The sequence below is a fragment of the Cryptomeria japonica genome, chromosome 3 (genome assembly GCF_030272615.1).
Source record: "Cryptomeria japonica chromosome 3, Sugi_1.0, whole genome shotgun sequence".
Taxonomy (NCBI): Eukaryota; Viridiplantae; Streptophyta; class Pinopsida; order Cupressales; family Cupressaceae; genus Cryptomeria; species Cryptomeria japonica.
The window spans coordinates 680,783,222-680,807,518 of record NC_081407.1 but is presented as its reverse complement, the minus strand read 5'-3'; the positions used below and the strand labels follow the sequence as shown (position 1 = coordinate 680,807,518).

The 24,297-nt window shown below is 35.3% G+C and overlaps 1 protein-coding gene across 1 annotated transcript; it reads left to right on the top strand.

Annotated features, from left to right (window-relative positions):
- The first annotated feature begins 15,948 nt into the window (after positions 1-15,948).
- Positions 15,949-17,807, top strand: LOC131038589 (serine/threonine-protein kinase D6PKL1). The gene is made up of 2 exons (XM_057971078.2): positions 15,949-16,470; positions 17,021-17,807. The coding sequence occupies exons 1-2, from the start codon at positions 16,100-16,102 to the stop codon at positions 17,685-17,687; spliced, it is 1,038 nt and encodes a 345-aa protein (XP_057827061.2). The 5' UTR covers positions 15,949-16,099; the 3' UTR covers positions 17,688-17,807.
- Positions 17,808-24,297: the final 6,490 nt, after the last annotated feature.

Sequence of the window (24,297 nt, the reverse complement as noted above, 5' to 3'; positions counted from 1 at the left end):
TACAAAAACTTCTCCGCAACTTATCAAGTTAAAACAATCTTAACCGGTTGTCTTCATTACTGAACTTAACCATGGCAATACCGATTAAACACAATAAGACTTCAGACAATATAAACAGGTAAAACTGAATACTTCAAATACATTCAATACTTGATAACTACTTCACCCATAAACATATGCATGTGGTATATCAACAATACCATAACCATTAGCTCTACATGCATAACCACTTAAACAAAGAATACTTAATCATCACATAAAAAATACACAACTCATGACACAGATTTTTCACATGGAAACCCAAAATGGGAAAAACCACAGTGGGGATGAATACCCACAAGCTTGTTTTGAACTATTTTGAAGCTCGCTCTATTAGGAGCCTAGTCCGGTTAAAGACTTTACAATAAGGTTCTGCTAGGAACCAGTCCTATTAAAGATCACCCGGTTAAGGGGTGGCTATATACCTTGTTAAAGGTTACCTTGCTAGAGGATTTAAAGAAATCAATGAACTTGAGTCACCTGGTTAGAGGATTTACAGTAAGCCTATTAAAGCTACCTGGCAAAGGGATTTTCCTTCTGTTGAAATGGTTAGAAGACTATAGGTAAAACTCTGATCTGATAACAGCACTATATGCTAAGGCAGATCCTTTCCAGTTCCTCTACTCTGCAATCACACTCTATAGTTTTCTCTACTCTCACTAGTCTGGCAAGTATCTCATCACTAGGATACATACACAATTTTTGCCAACAACTTACATTAACAAACATCATTGACCTTATAGACAAAAATTAGGTCGGTAGCATAAACCCTAAACCCTAATCATTTAGGTTTACAATTACAGGCAGTCCAATCCTGATCGTCCATACATTTTACATAGAAGGAAACAATCTCAAATAGATCACAAGTCATTCTACATCGTCCATTCTTCACCGCACATAGAAATTAGTAACCCATCATGCTTTCTTCTCATACCGCTAAGAAGAATGTTCATTCTCGAGATAGACATTTAATGCAGTCGATCTTCACATGCAAGATCCTCAAGGAAATCCTTCACGTGCACAAAACTGACTTGGCATCTCGATCTCATCCTCATTTCTTAGCTAACTCATCACAAAATATCATCGGTTGCATTGTAGAAGTCAGATTGCTAAACCGGAAACCCTAGAGCTAAGACTGCCAACCGATAGTCACACTTAGTGAAACCTCGACACCGGTTCACTACATCTCTTCATACTGATTCTTCAACTTGATCATCAATAACAACTGCTTCCAATCTTCATACTGGTTAACCTATACTTATTGACATCAATGACAACATACTGGTTCATCAAATGCCAACAATCTCCCCCTTTGGCATTGATGGCAATACTTAGCATAGCATTGCAACAAGAAACATCATAGACCAGTGCAACTAAAATATCTTCATCATATATCATACAACAAATATCTCTTCCCCTATCTCGTATCTTCTCTCCTTATTATATATCTTCTCCCCCTTTGACAACAATGCCAAAGTGGAGGCACAAGCTCCCATACTCCACTATGTTGCTCCCCCTATGGAGTAGCATCCTTCAACACATCAATCTTGAAAGATTTGTCACTATAATACCTGACTAATGTAGGGAAAACATCTTTAATTACTTCATGAAGGGGGAAACCCCCTAATTCACCTCTCAAATAGGTAAATGTAGTCTTTGGTAAGGGCGTAGTGAATATGTTTGTTAGCTGCTCCTTACTAGAAACATGTTGTAATACAACCTCTCTATTTTGAACCTTCTCTCTCAAGAAATGATACTTGAGCTCAATGTGCTTAGTTCTACCATGCAATGCCGAATTCTTGGAAATATTGATTGCACTAGTATTGTCACAAAATATACTCAATGGTTCAGATATAGGTACTTTGAAACCATCCAATACATGTTTCATCTAGATTGTCTGACTGTGGTTCATAAATGCTACCACATACTCCGCTTCAGCTATAGACTAAGAAGTACAGCTTTGCTTCTTACTTGTCTAGGAGACTAGTTCTCCACCGAGAAAGAACGCTCCATCGGTTGTGCTTTTCCGATCATCCACATTACCTCCCCAATTTGCATCAGTAAATACCTTGAGATTAAAATCACCATTGTATGGATACCACAATCCATAGTCAACAGTCCCTTTCAGGTATCTAAGAATCTTCTTGACTGCTACCAAGTGGGATTCTCTTGGAATTTTTTGAAAATGAGCTACAATGCCCACTGCATGAGCAATATCTAGTCTGTTGTGCACCACATAGTACAGCTTACCAATCATTGACCGGTACTCCTTTTTATTCACTAATGTTGAATCATCTTCCTTAGTCAGTTTACAATCGATCACCATCGGTGTGCCAACCAGTTTGCTCTCCTCCATGCCAATGGTCTTCAATACCTCTTTGAAATACTTGGACTGGGTAATAGAGATACCCTCTTTCATTTGTTGAATCTGTAAACCAATGAAGAACTTTATCTCTCCAATCAGAGACATTTCAAACTCTTTCTTCATTTCATCTGCAAAATCATGACTCATTTCATCATCTCGTCCAAAGATTGTGTCGTCTACAAATACTTCACAGATCATAATCTAATCACCTTCAGATTTGAGGTAGATGTTGCTATCCTCACTTGTTCTCTGAAATCCTATTTTCACAAGATGAGAGTGTAAATGTTCATACCATGCCCTTGGTGCTTGTTTCAATCCATACAGGGTCTTGTGTAATCTACACACCATGTTACTATCTTTAGATAAGGCAAACCCATCGGGTTGCTCAATATACACTTCCTCTTCTAGGATTCCATTTAAGAACGCGGACTTCACATCCATCTAGTATACCTTAAATCCCTTGAATTTTGCAAATACAAGTAGCATTCAGACACCTTCCAATCTATCCATAGTAGCAAAGGTTTCTCCATAGTCTTCTCCCTCTTCCAGAGCATATCCCTTGCATACAAGTCTTGCCTTGTTCCTTACAACTGTGCTTCATTTAGCTTATTACTAAAAACCCATTTGGTACCTATGACATTCTTATGTTTTGTTCTAGGTACCAAGGACCATGTTGCATTCTTTTCTATCTGGTCTAGCTCTTCTTCCATTTCCTTAATCCAGTCTTCATCTATAAGTGCTTCTCTGGAAGTCTTGGGCTCCAATTCAGAAATCATGCAAGAGTTTTCTTTCACTTTTCTTCTTGTGAGTATCCCTGCATCTTTATCTCCTATGATCTGCTTTAGATCATGATGTAGTTTCACATATCTAGGAATGACTCTAGCTGGTTCTGCTATCTTTTCTTCTTCTTCTTCACTTACTTCTTCTTCTTCACCTACTGCAGCTTCTATTGGTACAGGAACACTGATATCTTTACTCAGTGTTTCTTTCTTAACCGGTTTCCAGAAGGCTATACCCAGTTCATCTTCCACTTCCTCACTGCAGGTTTCCTCAGGTTTTTCAAGGGATTCATCAACCCTGACATTGATGCTCTCAACATTTTTTTGTGTTCTATTGTTGTAGCACTTGAGAGCTTTACTCTTAGTGGAATGTCCCAGAAATATTTCTTCATCACATTTAGCATCAAACTTGCTCAGATACTCACCTCTCTTGATGTAACACTTATTACCAAATACTTTGAAATAACCCATAGTGGGAGTCTTCCTGGTCCAATACTCATAAGGGATTTTAACTCTACCTTTCTTGATGAGTACCCGGTTCATAGTATAGACTGTAGTGTTCGTCGCTTCTCTACAAAAAGTGTGAGCAACCTTTCCTTGGATTAGCATCGTTCGGGCCACTTCAACTATAGTCCTGTTATTCCTTTCTACTATGCCATTTTGTTGTGGTGTCCTTGGAGCAGACAACTGCCTCTTGATACCATTATCTTCACAGTACTTGTTAAATTCATCAGAAGTGAATTCACCTCCTTGATCAGTTCTTGGGCATTTTATCTTACGACCACTTTCCTTCTCTACTAATGCTCTAAAGTCTTTGAACTTTCCAAATGCCTCATACTTGTCTTTCAAGAATGTGACCCACATCATTCTTGAGCAGACATTAGTGACAATCATAAAATACCTATCTCCCTTAATACGTATAGTTTTCATAGGACCACACAAATCCGTGTGCACAAGATCAAGTAAGTTTTATGCTGAAAAAGACTTACCTTTGAAATTTGAGGAAGACATCTTCCCAAGTTGACATTCTCTGCACAAAGAAGTCTCTGATTTGTTTAGCAAAGGCAATCCTCTTACTGCCTTGATCTTACTATCCTTTACAATATTACCAAACTTCATATGACAAAGTCTCCTATGCCATATCCAACTGTCATCAAACTTCACCATCAGATACCGACTTATCTTGGCATTCAGCTAAAACAAGTTACCTCTGGTCTTCTTACTGGTGGCAATAAGTTCACCACTCTTTCCAATCATACTGCAGACTCCACCTTTGAACTCCAGAATGAGCCCTTTATCATTTAGCTAAGCAACACTCAACAGGTTATGCTTAAGACCTTCTACCCAGTAGACATCATCCGCACTGCTCTTTCCATCCAATGAGATGGATCCTTTTCCTTTTACCAAGCATGGTGCATCATTGCCAAATCTGACAACACCTCCATCATTTTCTTCTATAGACAGAAACTTTCCTTGATCACCAATCATGTGGTGAGAAAAACCACTATCAATAATCCACTCATTAGAGTTGTCAATGCGAGAGACAAGTGCTTTCTTGTCAGACACTTCTTCCTTTACAGCTACAAACACTATGTCCTCACTCTCTTCATTTTTAGATTCTTCATCAGTAACACTTTCATCCACTACAACAAGATAATTTCTTCTATTTCCTCCTTTATACTTTCTAAACCTCTCCACTTTATCCTTATTGTCATTGTCAGGACAATTAACAGCTATATGTCCTATCTTATTGCAGGAAATACATTTTAAAGGAATCTTACCTCTATATTTTCCAGTGCCTTTTGGAAGCCTCTTGGCAAGAAGAGCTTCAAACTCCATCAAAATCTCTTCATCATCCATACCTTTGCTTTGCATGGATTCATAACTGGTACTTACTTCTTTTCCTTTTCTGGTTGGTGCAACAAATGCTCTAAAAGCTTACTCAGTCTTCTGAACACTTCCATCATATCTATTCAACTCATATGCAGTCAATTTAGCAATGATAGAGTCTAAGGATACCTTGGTTTTGTCAATAGACCTTAGTTCCTAAATAGCAGCAACTCTGATTGCATAGACTGGTAACAATGATCTCAAAACGTTACTGACAACAATGGCATCATCAATTGTTCCACCAATGCTCTTGATATCTCCAACAACAGTCTTGATCCTTATGCCATATTGCTGAATGGTTTCACCTTCAACCATCCTCATGTCTTCAAATTTTCCTCTAAGGCTCTCTTCCTTAGCTTGCTTGACATGCTCATCACCACCATAAATAGTTTCCAATGTGTCCCATACATCTTTAGGAGTGTCCTTATCTTGTACATCAATGAACTCAATATTAGACAAACTGCTAATAAGAGCTTCAATAACTTGTCCATTTTCTTGAATCTCTCTTTTATGATCATCGATTAAAGTGCCAGTTGGGATTAAATAGACATTCTCAACATAGCTTCAGTGTTGAGCACCCAAACTCTTGATATAGATCTTCATTCTTTCCTTCCATATTTTGAAGTTATCTCTATTGAACTTAGGACCTTCCCTCTTCATCATTAAGGCAGGATCTTTTACTTGACCTGGAGTTGCTCTAATACCAATTGATGAATAATGATGACCAACAAATACCCTAACTAGTACTGAGAGGGGGGGTGAATCAGTACATACAAAAACTTCTGAGCAACTTATCAAGTTAAAACAATCTTAATCGGTTGTCTTCATTAATGAACTTAACAATGGCAATACCTATTAAACACAATAAGACTTTAGACAACATAAACAGGTAAAACTGAATACTTCAAATACATTCAATACTTCATAACTACTTCACCCATAAACATATGCATGTGGTATATCAACAATACCATAACCATTAGCTCTGCATGCATAACCACTTAAACAAAGAATACTTAATCATCACATGAAAAATGCACAACTCATGACACACAGATTTTTCACGTGGAAACCCAATTGGGAAAAGCCACGGTGGGGATGAATACCCACAAGCTTGTTTTCAACTCTTTTGAAGCTCGCTCTATTAGGAGCCTAGTCTAGTTAAAGACTTTACAATAAGGTTCTGCTAGGAACCAATCCTGTTAAAGATCGCCCAGTTAAGGGATGGCTATATACCCCATTAAAGGTTGAAACCCTATTAAAGATTACCTTGCTAGAGGATTTAAAGAACTCAATGAACTTGAGTCACCTGGTTAGAGGATTTATAATAATCCTGTTAAAGCTACCCGGCAAAGGGATTTTCCTTCTGTTGAAATGGTTAGAAGACAATAGGTAAAACTCTAATTTGATTAAAGCACTATATGCTAGGGCAGATCCTTTTCAGTTCCTCTAATCTGCAATCATACTGCAGTTTTCTCTACTCTCGCTGGTATGGCAAGTATCTCATCACTAGGATACATACATAATTTTTGCCAACAACTTACAATAACAAACATCATCGACCTTATAGACAACAATTAGGTTGGTAGCATAAACCCTAAACCCTAATCATTTAGGTTTACAGGTAGTCCAAACCTGACCGTCCACACATTTTACATAGAAGGAAACGATCTCAAACAAATCACAAGTCATTCTGCATCATCCATTCTTCACTGCACATAGAAATCAGTGACCCATCACGCTTTCTTCTCATACCGCTAAGAAGAATGTTCATTCCCGAGGTAGACATTTAATGCAGTCGATCTTCAAGGAAATCCTTCACGTGCACAAATTTGACATGGCATCTCGATCTCATCCTCATTTCTTAGCTAACTCATCACAAAATATCATCGGTTGCATTGCACAAGCCAGATTGCCAAACCGGAAACCCTAGAGCTGAGACTACTAACCGGTAGTCACACTTAGTGAAACCCTAACACCGGTTCACTACATCTCTTCATACCAGTTCTTCAACTTGATCATCAATAACAATTGGTTCCAATATTCATACCAGTTAACTTAGTCTTTATTGCTAGTCATTGCATGAGGTCCAGAAGAGATCTTGAGTAGAAAATGAGCTTAGAGATTTGGAGAAATTTGATGTTGAAGTAGAAGATCCAAATTAGATTGTATGTAATGTGAGGAAATTAATGTAGCAGTAGTGACCAAAAAGAGCATTCTATTTCTGTTTGAGGCCAGCAGAGCCCATTGATAGTAAGATATCTGAGCACCTACAGTGTGACTCTAAGTAAGGTGTTGATAAAACAAGTGAATCACACCTGAACCTATGATGAACTAGTAGCCAAAAGGGCGAGAGCTCATGGTAAGAGCATCCCAAGAATGACATGGGATTTCCTAGGTTCGATCTCTAGATGTAAAAGATTTTCAATGCAGCAGCATGAGTGAAAGAGACACTGCAGTCATCAACAAAGAAATTAGAGGATGTCGTAGCATTTGTGATTAAAGGGGAGTATTGGAGATTGTAATCCCAACTATAGTTAGCTCCTCATGCCACCGTCATTGTCAGTTATTTTCTCTTGCATCTCCACGTTCAAATATTCCATGCAAGCAATTAGATTCTCCATGCAAGTAGTCAAATATAACTGAACTGGAGATTTACAATTAGATTGATCCTCCGTTAGCTCCACCATATGCGCAGCCAAGCACTAGATAAGCTAATGTTATAAGTTGTTGCTAATATTTCACGTTCCCTAAAATTTGCAGGCAGTTAAGGTTGGGGTCCCATGGAGGGGGGCTTCCTAAAAAATAGAGCGAGTGTTGTAGAGATTTTTTAGGAATTTTTTTAAAGCGGGTGGTCTCATGAAATGTGGAGCACAATTCTGCTTAAAAATTTAAGCCCCTAAATTGAAGGAAGCTAGTGGTCCCATGAGTAGTAGTGAAAAATAAAATAATTTTTTTTTTCTATTTTCCCTATAAAATGTTTCGTGAAACTCATCTCAACTTTTTTTTGATTGCCAAGTGGCAAATGCAATTCCTAAGCTGGTGGGGCAATTTCCAACCCCACTCAATTTTCACCTACTTAAAAAAGGAAGCCTAAAAAGTAGGAGCTTCTATTTTTTAGGAGCATATTCCAAATAATCATGTATGTATGTATGTATGTATGTATGTATGTATGTATGTATGTATGTATGTATACCCTTTACAATTCAACACTATTTTTACCATTTTTTTTGAAGGTTGTGTGTTATTTTATGTAAATAGGATCAGGCCCACTTCAAATTGACAACATTGGTCTCATCCTCGTGTGTTTAAGCCTTTATACAAACGAATTAGGATTAATAGGGTGTCCAATGCCCATATCCTCCCACTTTGGCTACAAAAATTGATATTTTATTATTATATTCATACTATCAACCATTGTTGACCACCTCAAAGGTTGTTGAGAACATCCATAGAATAGAAAATAAATCTAGAAACTATTGATCCAATATTAATACATCAAACCATTGGTGTTATTTCCAAGATATTTAAGAAGCGAAATATCCCTCTCTATTGCATGGTATAGGCTAGATAATGTCATCACTAGGACAAGTAGTTCATAAAGGATCAAATTAAAAAGAAATTTCCTCATTTATTGTGGAGTATAGGACAATGAGGCCCATTGTCTCTCAAGTGGGAGAAATTATCCCATATCGATCTAGGAGCAGTCATGCGACATTTGCATAGCCAAAGATGTCAAAAAAATTTAAAATCTATTTTTTTAATAATTTTTATTTTTTCTTAAATTACATTTTAAAAGACATTTGGAGTAGAATCGACATTGATACATTTAACAAATTGCTTAGGAAGGGTGTTGTAAGCTTCTTTCCAAGAAACTCAAACTAGTTCTCTTGGAGATCTTTGCAATGATTCCAAGTCAAAAAATTTACCAATAGATTAGGAGTTATGACCCGACTAAGTTGAGGTACCAAAATTAAATAGTTTTTTTGTAAATTTCATTTTTTTAATTATTTTTATCATCATCCAACTATCCATTCAACTTCCAAGTATGGCACAAGTGTAGTAACATTTCAACTTTTTGAAATTGTTTAAATGACTCATGTCAAAGCTATCAAATATAGTTTTTGGAGGCATTCATTTCTACCAATTGCCAATTTGTACTTACTTTTCGTATTGATTATTGTGTGTTAGATACAATACTATCAATTCCTCACTAGGTATTATTCCTCAAATTCTCACCCACCCACCCATGTCACTAGGTATTTTTCTTGGGAGGAGATGTATTGTGGTGTCCCACCCACCCATGTCACTTTCCATGTACCTTTGGGGGATTCTATTGACTTCGAATTATAGTTGATACTAGACAATTTTAAATCAACTCACCCACCTCCAATTATAGACGGCCCATTCAATCTAATAATAAATATTAGAAATAATTTAATTTTATAAAATTAATGTCCAATTAAAACTAAAAGATTATATAAAGTCAATAATCTTAAGACTATTGTTAAAACTAATGACTTACATATAAATCACTAAAAATCAAGCTTTACTAATTCAAAAGATCCAAACTATAAAAAATAAAATAAAAATAAAAAAATATTTAATAAAAATATCTCATAAAATATTATGATACATATTCTTTTGATTTATTAATATAAAATATTTAACATACACAAAATAAAACACAACATCCACATATATAAAATACAATATAAAAAATGCACGAACAGATAAATATTTCAAAGATATTTGGAGTCTATGATAGACAAACCCGTATGCAATGACAATTCAGAGAAAAAGAGCAACCAACAGAAGAAAATTTCTTACACTAAACTTGTATAACTGCTAATAAAATTTCATACGGCAATACCAGACATATGCTCTGAGAATAGTATGCACTCCCATCATGTAGTTCTCAGTGAGAGGTTCACAGCTTCCTACCAAGCCTGACTTCGCTTAGCTAAACGTCAGAAGTCACGGACAAACCTCTTTATGTAGGACCTCATGATAAGAAAGCATGGAAGGGAAATGGGCCTTCCTGACATATGCTCTACTGCGGGCATTGATGAGTTTTGTAACAAAAAAGATCGGCTTTCCCGTTTATTTTTATTGGTAGCGAGATGAATACAGTTGAGGGAAAAAGGACAGCTCCAAGAATGGCGTTCCAACAGTTGTGAAGAAAATGTTGGTTAATCCTTAAAAGTAGGTCTTTTGTTGAGAAGTGGTTAATGTGAAGCCCCAACAATCAACAGTGACTACCCAACTACTTTCATTTACAGGTACATGAAATCAATCCATTTTGACAGATAGAATTCATAGTTTTTATCCTTATGTCATCCAAAACTTGGTTGGTTCCATTGTCTTTCTAGTCAGGGACTTCCATTGACTGATGCCAGGATTCACGGAGGGACCTGTTACGTGGGACCTGATCTATATAGGAATTTAAGAGCTCCATGATGCCACATGAAGGGAGAATGAGAAGGGCGTTCCTCACTGTTCTACATAGATCCTCCTCTAAGACTTTGTTGCAGGCATTAATGACTTTCGTGACCCAGACGATGACGTGCAAAAGTAGTTTTGACTGGAAAACGCTTTCACATAACCTTACATGAAATAATCCCATATGACAAACGTAAGAGTATCACTTTGGTTGAGTCATAGCTTTCTTGTTTCTATCTTATCCATAATTTAGTAATGTTTTATATTTAATAGATTAAGATGTATAGTAGATATATGTAATTGTATCATGGCGAAGTAGGTTTAAAAAATATTATATTGATTTTTTAAAGATATATATATGAATGATTGTAGTTGTTAGTTAATCATTAGAAAATTTAGAATGGTATTGGAAAAGGGAATTAACCACATTATGTTGTATATACAATCATAATAATAGATTTATCAAACTGAATTATTAATGTATGTAATCATCAAAGTTTTTTAAAATGAGTTTGTATGAATTGTAGAATGAATTCATATACAGAAATAGATTACATATATATTGAGTGCCTTGACACAATTTCATAAATAAATTTCATAAAATTAATTCATTTATTCTTCTATTTTTAATATTTGTATCATACAAGTTTCAGTCCATTACGACCTTCGCTATACATATATATATTATGTAGTGAGAATGGTAACATTGTATAAAACAAGATATAATTTTTTGAATATTAAATCAAATGATTAAATTTATAATTCATTCAATATACAATATTTAATTATTTTATATTCATTAAAATATTGAGAGAAATTTGACTTTCATAAAAGTTAAACACTCACTATTTAAGATCATAATATCCTATACTCCACTATCCCTTATCTTCATGCACAAAACTACATTTTTTAGAGTTTTGAGATATGTGTGATTGATTATTATATTGATTGCACTTTTGACAAAAATAATAAATAATTTGATTGATAGATTGTTCTCAACACAAAAATTTTAATAAATTTTAAGATTTTACTCTTTCTTGATTCTTTTAATTATGGTAATTGAAAAATTATCTAATTATAGGGAAGGGTACCAATCGTTGTTATAGCTAATTTCATGCATCTTAAAATTCTAAATAGTACATCAAAAAAAAATTTGTTGTTCTCAATTTTGTATGTGACTTAAGATCTTAACGCCATTGTTTTAGCTTCTAGGTAGCTACGAAGCATGCAGAAGATTCATTATGTGTAGAAAGGGCAAAAGTGATCACTAAGAGGTGACATTTAATACCCAATTATAAATGCCCCAATAACTGTGCATTGCAACAACCTAAAAAATTTGCACATTTAACCCAATACATATTCCTCTACTAACCAGTACAATTTCCTCTAATAATTGTTTTGACCAATACTTATGCACAAATGCCCTAGTAACCATGCACTATGGGTACTAATAAAGTTGCAGAACCCCTCCAATTAAATATTGAGATTTTAACTACTAGGGTACAAGTGAGTGACTATTGGTACATGTGAAATATATTTATTTTATCATTCTTTTTGTTCCTTTTTATGTTAGTAATTGAGGGATTGGGTAGAAAGGAACGAATGCTAATTGGAATATTAGTATATTTATTTTAGATATGTCAATGATATTTATAGTTATAAGATATAAACAATATTTTTTTTAATACATTAATCAAAGTAATAATTGTATAATAACAACAAATAATAAATAAGTAATCAATATTTATCTATTTAATTAAAATAAACATTTTTTTCATATAATTCAAATAATTGAAAGCATAAAAAAATTAAATATTTTATTTTTTATTCATAAAATATTAACTTCATTTTGCTTTACCTTGCTATAATTTAAATATAAAAAAATAGATTAGAAGAATGACGGCCACATGAATAAAAAAGTTATATAAAATATCAAAAGAGTGAAGTCCATATAGATCAAAATTTACAAAAATTGAGGTGTAATAGATTAAACTTCTGTGAATTGCAATTCTAACATGTCATGATGGTTTGACTATGCTATGTTTCTTTTGAATTATAATTGAGTATGATTATGATTTGATGACTATTATAGGATCTATTCCATAAGTGTGTGGAGAAACATCTAATGCTCTTTTAGGTTGGAGAAAGAGTAACATCAAGGAAAAGGTTCTAACCAATGGAAGTAACCTGTCGTGATGGAATTAACACACACATAGACCCATGTCGTTAGGCTACATGTTAAATTTTTAAGATGTCGTGTTTATTGTTCATGTAACATCCACTCCATAAGATCACTAAACAAAATAAGCTAGTTAATCAGTAAACCTTATCTAGAGTCAAGAAGTCAAATACTTGATTAGAATTCTTTTTAATTGTATATAATATTACTTGTATACTATTACCATTGACACTATTCTATTACAGTACTTTGGCATAACTACAAAACTCAAATTATAATATGTTACAATGTTGCTACACATCTTGAAACCAACATGACATATGCAACGAATCTAATTATAGTAGTCATACTCTTTCATAACAACTATTAAAAAAAAAAAAAGAAAATAAGTAAGAGCCATCTACTCTTCCCAATCAATAAGCCACAAGATAAATACTATATTATCATTTATACTACAAAACTTCTATTGTTTTCTTTTTTGTATCTTGAAGAAGGAGAGAGACGGAGAGGGGGTAGGGGAGGGGAGAGAATCATCACTCACCCTCTAACCCATTATCTCCTTGTAAATAACCTCACAATATATTTTACCCTCCTAAGTCAATTTAATCACTTGATCATAATTCTCTTTATTTTACATTATCTCTTCAAATTTGTAACTTATCACCTTGGAATAGCTCATTGTATCACCCTATTCCTATCTCTTTCTAACCTATCCTTCCCTCATGCATAGTCTAACATATTTACCAATAGGGCATAAAATAGTCCTACCATATTCCATATAAATTGATAGAGCATAATGTAGTCCTAACAACAATTTATGACCATACAACATCAATCTCATTTACAAACTTAAGAAGAATTACAATTATCCTTTGTAGTTTCTAAAATATTTTTTATCCAAATGTTTTTTGGTATTAATTTTTATTGTCCTACTTATTTTTAATCGAAAAAGGTGTAGACGTCTAAAATTAATTAAATTAATAATTAACTAATTTAAGCCTTCTCACATAATTAATTAATTTAATTTTGTTGATCCCCTTCCTCTTAAGGTTAATTAAATTGAATTTAATTAATCTTATCACTATAGTCCCATAATTAATTTATTAAAATTAATTATTCCCCATTCTTGTAAAGTTATCTCAACAATTATTTCTTTTAAATACTTATTATTTAATTAACTTCAATTAACTAAGCTACCCATGTGATTCCTACAAATACTTTTCCTAATCCTATCATTTAGCCTATTTAATTCCTTTATAATCATGCTTATCAATATTTCTTAATTTTATATTCCCCCACTCATTCTCTCTCCTCTTGTCACATCCTCCTAACTTTCTCACTTGCACTTTAATCCCTCATTAAACCACCTAATCAATCATCTTAATCATTTGCACATCCCTAATCACCTTCGGCCAACTCTTTGTCATAAATGGATTTCTCATCTCATCCTCCAACCTTAAATGCTACCCACTTTGACTCTTTCAAGGAAATTTAAATTCTTTGAATCTCCCCATGCAACCTGTTCCAAAGGAATTTTTATTTCCTTTTCTCATTTAGTCTGCCCACACATCCTCTTATTTTGAAATTTTCAATTCCTCCCCACTTTCTCGAAGGAATTTTTAATTCTTTTTTCTCTTCCCAATGTACTTAGGGGCTCTTCTCCATGACTTGAGGGTTGTGGAGACAAGAAATGTCTTTATGGAATATCTCTTGAATTCCACACCTTGTCCTCTCAATCCTCTCTCCCACTTTCTTTCAATCTTAGCCCATTATTTCGAATCAATATTGGCCCTCCATTTTGGCCTCCTCCAATCTATAAATTGGAGTCTCGTCTCCTCACAAATCATCCACTTCCATCATATCCTTATGTTGTCCATTTTATCCCTTGATCCACTTTTATTGCATCATCTTGTTGTGCATTTGACAATGGAAATCCTCCATAACACCCTCATAATGCCAAAATATTATCATAGCCAATCCAAATTATCTACAATCATCCTTTGAATCCAATCCCTCTTGTTGTGTAGTGGAGAGCAATCCACATATCCCCTATTCAAAGAGCAAATCAAGTGGAGCATGTGGGCACACTTTACTTCATCAAACTCATTTGGAGGAAGAAGTGAGAAGTGAAGGTATAATGGATCATTTGTGTATTTGAATGCATTCCTTCATGTTCTATTTGATTATACACTAACCATTAGGCCTTTATATTTTTCCCTCTTCAAAAGGTCTAATTATAAATACCATAATTAGGACATGGCTAGTTATATCCTATTTGTCATTTCTGCATTTCTCTTTGATTATGCTATCAATGATATCTCAAAGATCATAATCATTGTCATTATAGAGCCTAAAGGATAAAAGGATTTCCCCTATGACATTAGTTGGCCTAAGGTTTTCCTCACCTTGTTTGTGAACTGTATCTCTTTTTTACAATAACTTGTCTCCCTTTCCCTAATTTTGAGCAATGGTTCTAGAGTCAAGAATTTAAATCCTTGGCAACTAAAAAAGTTATCTTTAGCCTTTTTATGTGTTTTCTATTTGCAGTATTCATTTTTCTATTGATGGTTCTCTTATGGGTGTGTTTTAGTATAGAATGTCAACGCCTAGTTCTCATTTTGTGAATGTAGGTTATTTAATGCTCATATGCATCTTTGTGGTTGATTGATGTGATCTTGTGGTAGTGTGTTAGTGATTTTCATTATGTATTAGATTTTTGTTTGCTAGTGGTTTCATGTTTTATCATAAAATGGGTGGACTAATCTCCATATCTTATTCATCATCCTAGTTTTTATTTCAATTAGTTTGTTGGTTTGGTGGGTTTGGTTGAACTATTCACTAGTTTTATTTGGAAGGATTTTTTGTACATTTCTTTTTGGTTCTAGATATTGGTGTTAGGGGATTGTTTAGATTTGTATTATTTATTTTTTCTATATTACATAATCTTTTAAAAAAATAGATATTCTACTCTTGCATTGATATCACATTGATCCTATGATTTAAAATTTAATTATAAACTTGATTCCTTTGAAACCAACTTTCAAAAGATAATCCATTTATTCTTAATAATACTTGGAACCAAACCAAAATGATAAACAACACAACAAAAAATTCTGTTATAATTAATTTATTTAAATCCACCACATAAAACTATGCTCCATCTATTTTTGGATAAGATCCAACGGGTGCGTTGAACTCGTCCATTAAAATAGAAAGACTATATTGTGTTGGTCCTCGTCATGCCTATTTGTGACACCAACGGAACAATCTCCGTGCAATGTCACGACTGGGTTTCGCTTGCGTGTCTGCAGTGCACATGATTCAGGAAGAATTTTTATTCAACTCTGTATATATATACCCAAACCCCTCTGCAGGGAAGAAAGACGAGGTAATAGAGAAGAAGAGATGGAGCAGTTGTTGAAATGCCAATCTCAGTTTGTTGATGCAGGTTTCAGTTCTGAAGATCTGAGGCTTGTCAAGCGCCTCGGTCAGGGCAACATGAGTACAGTTTTCTTAGCTGTTCATCGAGACACCAACAAGGCTTTTGCGGTCAAAGTGATGAATAAGGAGATTCTTCAACAGAGAAACGCCTACAAAATGGCAGCCACAGAAAAGGATATTCTCTCCTCTTTGAATCATCCTTTTCTCCCTTGTCTGCTTACCCACTTTGAGTCGGAGAATCATACATTTTTGGTCATGGAGTACTGTTCGGGAGGAGATATTAGCGTCTTGAGGCACAGGCAACCGGGTCAGACCTTTTCAGAGTCCACCATAAGGTGAATATTCATTTGTTCCTTTCTATTCCTAAACTTGCATTTGGTGGATGTCTTTGTCCGTCCTTGTTGTAGCATGATGGCTTAGCCCTTCTTTGTTGTTGTCTTCCCTGTTTATTCTGATTTATTTGGAAATGAGCCAAACAATGATTTTATTGAAATCCTCCATATCAATCTAATTATTTTAGATTGTTATCATTTTGCATCAATTTGTTTCGAGTGATTTTGGTGCATATAATTCATTCAAAGAATCGAGGGATATTTATTTGATAAAATCTCAATTTTATCTTTTCAATTCTCGACTTTTATCTTTGATAGATTCTTTGAGGGTCATTCAATTTCATTTAATTTTGATCATAATCTTTTCTTTTTCTTATTTCTTAGCCATACAGGTAATAACAGAGAAAATTTGGAGTATCTATCCGAAATCCTTCTTTCAATTGATACAATCTTCCTAAAAGTATCTGACAGAAAAAACAAGGTGCTTCTTGTATCACAATATGCACATCTCTCTTTGTTGAATAATTGAGAAATTTGTTACTGTATTGTGCAGGTTCTACGCGGCAGAGGTAGTAATAGCATTGGAGTATTTGCACGAGCAGGGAATATTATACAGAGATCTGAAGCCGCAGAACATATTAGTGCAAGATAGTGGGCACATAATGCTCACTGATTTTGATTTGTCCCTGCGTCTCATACCCGATGATGGCGAAGATGGTGAATGGAAGTCTCGTTCGTTTGTGGGTACAGAGGATTATATCGCGCCAGAGGTCCTATGGGGGAAACCACACTCCTACGATGTGGACTGGTGGTCCCTGGGCGTCTTTTTGTACGAAATGAGTTATGGACGGACGCCTTTTAGGGGGTCAAATAGAAAGGACACTTTTGTGAATATAATGAGCAAGGATCCTTCCTTCTCATCCTCATCTCCTCTCCACGATCTCATTCAGAAGCTCCTTGCGAAAGAGCCGACAGAGAGGCTAAACAGAAAGCAAATAAAAAGCCACCCATTCTTCGACGGCATGAGATGGGAGCAGCTGCAGTTTGTTTCGAGGCCTCCTTTTGTGCCACCGCTCTCCACTGAAACTGCACTCAGTTTTCACCTAGAAGAGGAAGATGAAGCGACAGCAGACATGGGCATGAAATCGGAAAGCAACAGCTATGTGGAATGTGACTTGGAAGAAGACGAAACGAGCAAATCTGCATTTTTAGAGTTTTGAGATATGTGGGGTTGATGTTAATCAAGACATTATGCTCTATGCATTTTGACCAAAACAATAAATTACTTGATTGATATTTTATTAGATTTATCAAAAAATCATGTTATTGATTGTGATATATTTTTGGATTCAATTGTGATATTTTATTGTTATTAGGGGAGAGGACCATTCTAATTGTTGTGGTAGTAGTTGTTGATTTAATACTCATATATGTTGATTTAATGTTCAATTTTTTTTGACAACATTGCACCAATAGTTGTGACCTTAAAGTTGTTATTGCTATGATGACTACCCATAAATGAATGGAATATACCATTAATTGTAAAAAGCAATCAATCATGCGATGCCACATCAACTGCACAAGTATGGGGGCCTCTTTTGCATGACTATTGGTCTCACCTTTCTTTGGGTTGTTTTGGACACTTCGGCAAAAAACATGTTGATGTGGCATCATATTTGATGATGTGGCTCTAAAACCCTAGTTATAAGCAAGGGACTTGCCCAGTAAGCTACTATAGAAAATTGGGAGTGATTTGAAATTTTCATGTAGGATTTTGAGAAGCATGAAGTTAGAGTGCACAACTACTATGTCCTCTCCCCTATAAACTTATCTAACAAGTTTAAGATTTTACTCTTTCTTGATTGTTTGGATTATTGATATTGAAGAATTACATAATTTTTTTTTTTTTACTAATACATTTATTTTAGATTGTTTTATATAAAAGATGTTTAGAGATTATTTTATTAGTATATAATAAATAAATTTAAAAAGTAGATTTTTTAATACTAATTAAAAGATAGTTTTTCTAATATTTATTGATAGATGTGTTAATAACATTTGCAGAATAGTAAGGGTTCTAACAATAGGGATTCGATGTATGATATTTACTGAGTCTTAGGGCTTGTGTATTTTGTGCCTACCCTCTTGTGCAATGATGGTTCTTGACGGGATTTCCTGATGGAGGCCTTTTGCGGGCGTCCCCACCTTCGAAGCCCCTATGTCATGGCCCATATGATCTCTATTATCTTGAGTCAAAAAACTAGCACCCCAGTGGTGGAAGCTCAAAGATTTGATCTTCTCCCCTCGACCTCCCCTCAACACCATTTAGAATCCTCTTTTGTTGACGAGGAACCTGTTGGCAATTGACACTCATCTGGTGATTATAATGCTTGATTTATGGTTTAGGTTTGACATTGATGGCAACTCTTCTTGGAGATTTGATCTGGTGGTCGTGATTCCTCTTATCTGGAAGCCAGAGTTAACCAGTAGCCAGTCAACCGGTAAATCAAGGCAATCTTTATGCAGTTTTGGTCCGGTAAGATTTCCAGTGATTTTGGTGATTGATTTTGTGATCTCGGTGAATGGGAAGATCCTTAGGAATTGTTTGATTATACTCTTTTGGTCCGGTGCTATGTTTTGTTTAAAGAGATTGAAGCTGAATTGAAGCTACACATTACACTTCTTGAAGCTGACTTCGAGGAGATTATTTTTTATAAGACTGGATATATAAGATTGAATTGGCAATTGGTTTTCGGTGTGATATAGGTGTGGTAATCCATTTTGGTGCGATTGAGCACAGTTTCACGTGCGCATTTGGTTCACAAATAATCTGATAGTTGACTGAGACAGAAACAAAGTATTTGCAGAGCGAGTACAGTCATAGATCTTGTGCTTAACCGGAACTCATTCTTGCATTATCAGATGCTATTTCAAAGTTTATTTCATTGTATTTCATTATTGTAATCAAATTGTAAATCAGTGTGACTTCTCTAAAGGTTGTAGCCTTGCAGGTTATTTTAATTGAGCAATGAGCTCTAGGTAGTGAGCTTGAATGCAAGTGTACTCCCCATCTATGTAATATTTATGTACTCCTGGCCATAGTATATGAATATTTTGGCTTCCATCCCCACCATGGTTTTTTCCTTTCTAGGTTTCCTTGTAAAAATTTTGGTGTTGTGGATCTGTGGTTTATTTATTGCTTGTTTATGTTCTTTACTGTTATGCATTGATAACCGCTGGATAAAGAATAAGTTTGTGAATTTGATTTCTAGAAAATCACTGATTCACCCCCCTCTCAGTGATCCCTAATTATAACAATTGCTATCAAAGCCTAGTTCCTCTGAAGAAGCTTAACTGCTTGAGGAAGGTCTGGGAGGTTGATTCAATGGATTCTGGTTTTTAGAGACAACTTAGTGTGGCACTTGAGGATCTTGCTGCACCTAGAAATGAGATCTGTACTTTGAAGAAGAACCTGAATGCTTCCTATGATTTCATTAATGACCTAATGGATCAAGCAAATTTCTCTAGAGATAAGAGGAAGGAATTGATGGGCAAGCTAAAGGAGAAAGAAGATAAGATCATGGAATTTCATGACAAAGCTAATGAAGTTAACAAGCTTGAAAGAGAGAATGCTACTTTTAAGAATGAGATGCGATCCATTGTGATGAGGCTGACTAAGGAGATTGACGACTAGAAGAAGAATGAAGAGAATCTGGCATAATCATTGAAGGAAAGAGCTAACGAATGCTGCAGGCTTACTTATGAGAATGATCAGTTGAAGCTTGAATTGACATAATCAAGGAATAATGGTCAAGAACTTGAAAGACAGATTGCTACCTTGAGGGATGAACTCGCTACTACCAATGAATGCAAAGACAAATTCATAGCTATCTCAGCAAGGTTTGATGAGATGTTGGAAAGTTAGAGACATGGTAAGGACATGTGAGGTCTAGGATTTGAGAAAGGTGAATCCTTCGGATCTAGACAAGGCAATGCAAAACCTGATTAGAAGAAGAGAAGGAATCCTCTGGTAAGACAACCTAATGCTCATTAATTCAATGGTAGATGCTTTACTTGCAATAAATTTGGTCATACGGCAAGTCAATGCAGAAGTCGGATGAATAATGGAGTGAACAACATGAATAATGTTCCTACCTTTACCAGTCAGTGTTTCATATGCAATAATTTTGGTCACAAGTCAAATGTGTGTAGAGCAGTAATGAATAACTTCCAAAGAAAAAGATGCTATGCTTTTGGAATGTTTGAATATATTTCTAATTAGTGCAGGTCAAGACCAAATCAGATGAACTTTAGATCTATACAAAATAATGTAGTTTTTAGAGCATGCAACAAAACCGGTCACATTATAAAGTACTGCAAAAGAAAAAACAAAGTTCTGGTAGACAAGAACAAATATAATGAAAAGGGAAAGGCAAAGGTTGATGAGATTAGAGATAAGAATAATAATATCTGGGTAAAGAAAGATGAATCTAAGGCAAATGGTGGATCTATACCTGAATCCGGTGCAAAACCCTCATCTAGTAACTAGCGCTTTTGGCCTTAGGGGGAGGCAAATTCATGCAAATTATCTTGTAGTACCCCTTGATGAGATTTGTAGTTGATGGATTACATATGGCATGAAGTGAATTTGAGTTGATATCTGGGATTTAGATGGCTGATTTCGACATCCGGTAATTAAACAGGGTATTCGGTTAGATATCTAAGGTGCATTTATTTAAAAGTAAAATTAGGGTTTGCAAAGTTAAAAGGGCAAATACGAGAGTTATTCTTCACTTTGTGAATAGTTTTTTTGAGTTATAGAACAATGAGATCAAAGAGCTAGAAGCAATCCGGCAAGTGAACTAGGGCATTCGACAGCCAACTGAGGTATTACTCAAAGACCATTTCTGAGTTTGAATTTTTAAAAATTTAAAATGACATCCTCTTCTTCCATTGCTACACCATTGGTTGTTGAAGTCAAGGATAGAACTCATCCTATATTTAAGAAGCATCCTTACAAATCCATGGAGGACGTCCCAAATGGAGCTTTCTCTTTCATTCCACACGGAGTGTTGCATGTTGATGACATTCTGAGCATATATTCACTGTGAGATCAAATAAACTACCACTAAAGATATTTTGGATCTCTATACTGACAATATAATGAACAAAATTGATAACCCTAAGCTGGAATTCATGCAATTGCAGAGAAAGGGTTTTACCCAGTTCGTCAATTTTCTATCATTTGATGAAAATGAATGGGTAAGATACATGTTGAGAAGGATTCATCACAAGTTTAAATGTCTAGATCAACCCTAAAAAATCACTCCAAATGAAATTAAGGCAGTTACACGCTTGCACCAAACCGGTGATAAGCTAAGTCTGTAGAAGGTCACAAACCCTACCGTTAATAAGTTAACTGGTGTAGAATTTGATAGTAGATTGATGAGAATCAACACAATTAAAGATGATGATGTGATTTTTTCTATAATGGTCATTGGATATAAGGTATATCAATCTAATCGACTGAATTCAGTATCTGGCACACCCATTCATGTAGCCTATAAGATGGTTAAGTAAGATGCACACTATGATCTGTGCAGTGTCATGTTGGAGTTGATGATCAATTTGAAGGAGATTAAGCAGGACAAAAAACATGTTTTCAAATTTGGTTCGTTGATTATATGTTTAGCACAATTTTTTTTGAATTAGATCCCCGGAACCGGTAGAGTGTAGTGGTAATTTGACAGACCGGTGGCCCAGCAGCTTAAACAGGGTCTTGATAGGCTTGGAAACGGGGACAAGCAAAATGCTTCTTTATGGGCATTTTTCAAGACCTTTTAGGATAAGATGAAGTAGAGGGTCAGAATCCCTAAGGATATTGTCAGCAAATATGAAGGGATAATCCATTTCATGGTGAATAAGGATGAATGTCTCATGGAGGAAGTTGAACCCCGAATGGTGTGGATTTTGTCGATGGGATATGAGGTCGATGCAAGAACTCTAGATGCTTATGCACAACAACTATTGAATTCTCTGGTAGACTCAAAATAAGAAAGGTTTGAAAATTGAAAAGAAAAATCCTTGGAACTTCACACCAAGTTCACTGAGCCGACAAGGAAAAAGAAAGTTGCCAAGATAGTGGAGGAAGGTCACTCGAGAGAGAGGGTCAGAGCTACAAGAGCTATGAGAGATCTAGTAGAAAAGGAAAAGAAACAAAAGACTGCACCAGCTCAACCCAAGGTGACAAGGTCTTCTCCCGCTCTGGTGAAGACACCTCTAGCTCAATCGGAACCCTCTGGTTCATCTACTAAGGGCAAGGGTGTTCTAAGGAAGAAGTAGAAACCTCATAGAGAGTATGTGGCAATTTCCCTGGTGGCATCTAAAACTGATTCAGATGCAAAAATTCAAAGGGCCCCTAAGAAAGGAGAGTTTGCAAGGGTGATCCAGAAGCCTCAATCCGGTGAAGAGAAAAAAGGGAAAAAGGAGAAGAAAGAAAAATCTGATCCTATTCCGGCCAGCAGGCCTAAGCGAGGAGGTAAAACCAAATCTGACTTGGATGAGGCGATTGAATCTGATAAGATGGAGTCTGCTAAAACCAAGTATCATATTATTCCTCCCTTATCCGTTCAAGAGTTAATAGATGAAATCATTAAAGAAGGAAATTTGAAAAATATTTTTGTATACTATGAGAATTTAGATGATAATGATAAAAGGCAGATTGAGGAAGTTGTAGTATTGTATATGGATGTATTTAGTAAAACTTTAATTGAATTAGAAAGATATCTTCTGAAAGATTTGTACAGTCTAATTGATGCTAGAAGAAAATTTGCAAGTCAGATGGATAAGGAAATAAAGGAAAGTGAATTGATCAATCAGTGCACTAGTATTACTATTGAAGAAATTGATAGATTGGTTTTGCTAGAAAATAAAAAGGAATATAGAAGAAAACACAGAGTAAATAATCTGATGGTTGGAAGAGTGGAGGATGTTAGATAAGAGACTATTGAGATATGGAAGAAATTTCTCACTGAGAACCGACTACAAACGACTTCCCCTCTAGGAGTAGTTTCACAAGCCACTTGGTTTGAGATTCCTCCAGTGAAAGGAGAAGATAAGGTGGAAGACACTCAGGATGTTGCAGACCAACAAATTTTGGATTCAGTAGAGGTAGAGGCAGATAAGGCACAAGTCAAATCAGCTGAGGCGGAGGTTGGTGCAAAGTGGTGACACCGGTGCACATGAGGCACCCATAAAGGATACCAATAATATAGGGCAGGAGGAAGAGAAAAAGGAAGAGGAAAAATAGGAGAAACAGATCAAAGGGAAAGCTAAAGTAGTAGAAACTCCAATCCTTATGGCAAATGACACTTCAAAAATACAAAGCCAAGGGAATTTTCCTCAGTTTAACATCATTTTTGACAAGCCTTTCAATCAAATGTCTCTAGCAGAAAGGATGATTGTTATTTCTTTTCTCCAAGCTCAAGCTAGTCAGGAGTTAGCACAATCTGAATTAGAAGAGAAGAAGCTTATTGATAAATTTGTTAAAGTTTTAGAACAGGTGGTACCAGAATTGCAACTTGATGCCAATGCCAATTCATCCGATAAGCTTCAGCACTTGGAAGGTCACATATCTACTCAATTTGATTCTTTTACCAAGGCATCAGCCCGACAGGAAATGGAGAAATTCAAAGATACCAAAATACAAACATTTTTGCAAATGATTGGAAATGATAAGGCCCAGCTTGACAAAGAACTGAAACTAATTGATGAGGCCTTGATGGAAGGTGGTAAGATTTATAAGTCTTGTCTAACTTTGGTAAATTTTTC

Coding starts and splice junctions, on each gene's coding strand:
- LOC131038589 (XM_057971078.2), top strand. CDS start 16,100: ATGGAGCAGTTGTTGAAATGCCAATCTCAGTTTGTTGATGCAGGTTTC. Junction 16,471..17,020: donor TTTTCAGAGTCCACCATAAG/GTGAATATTCAT, acceptor TGTATTGTGCAG/GTTCTACGCGGCAGAGGTAG.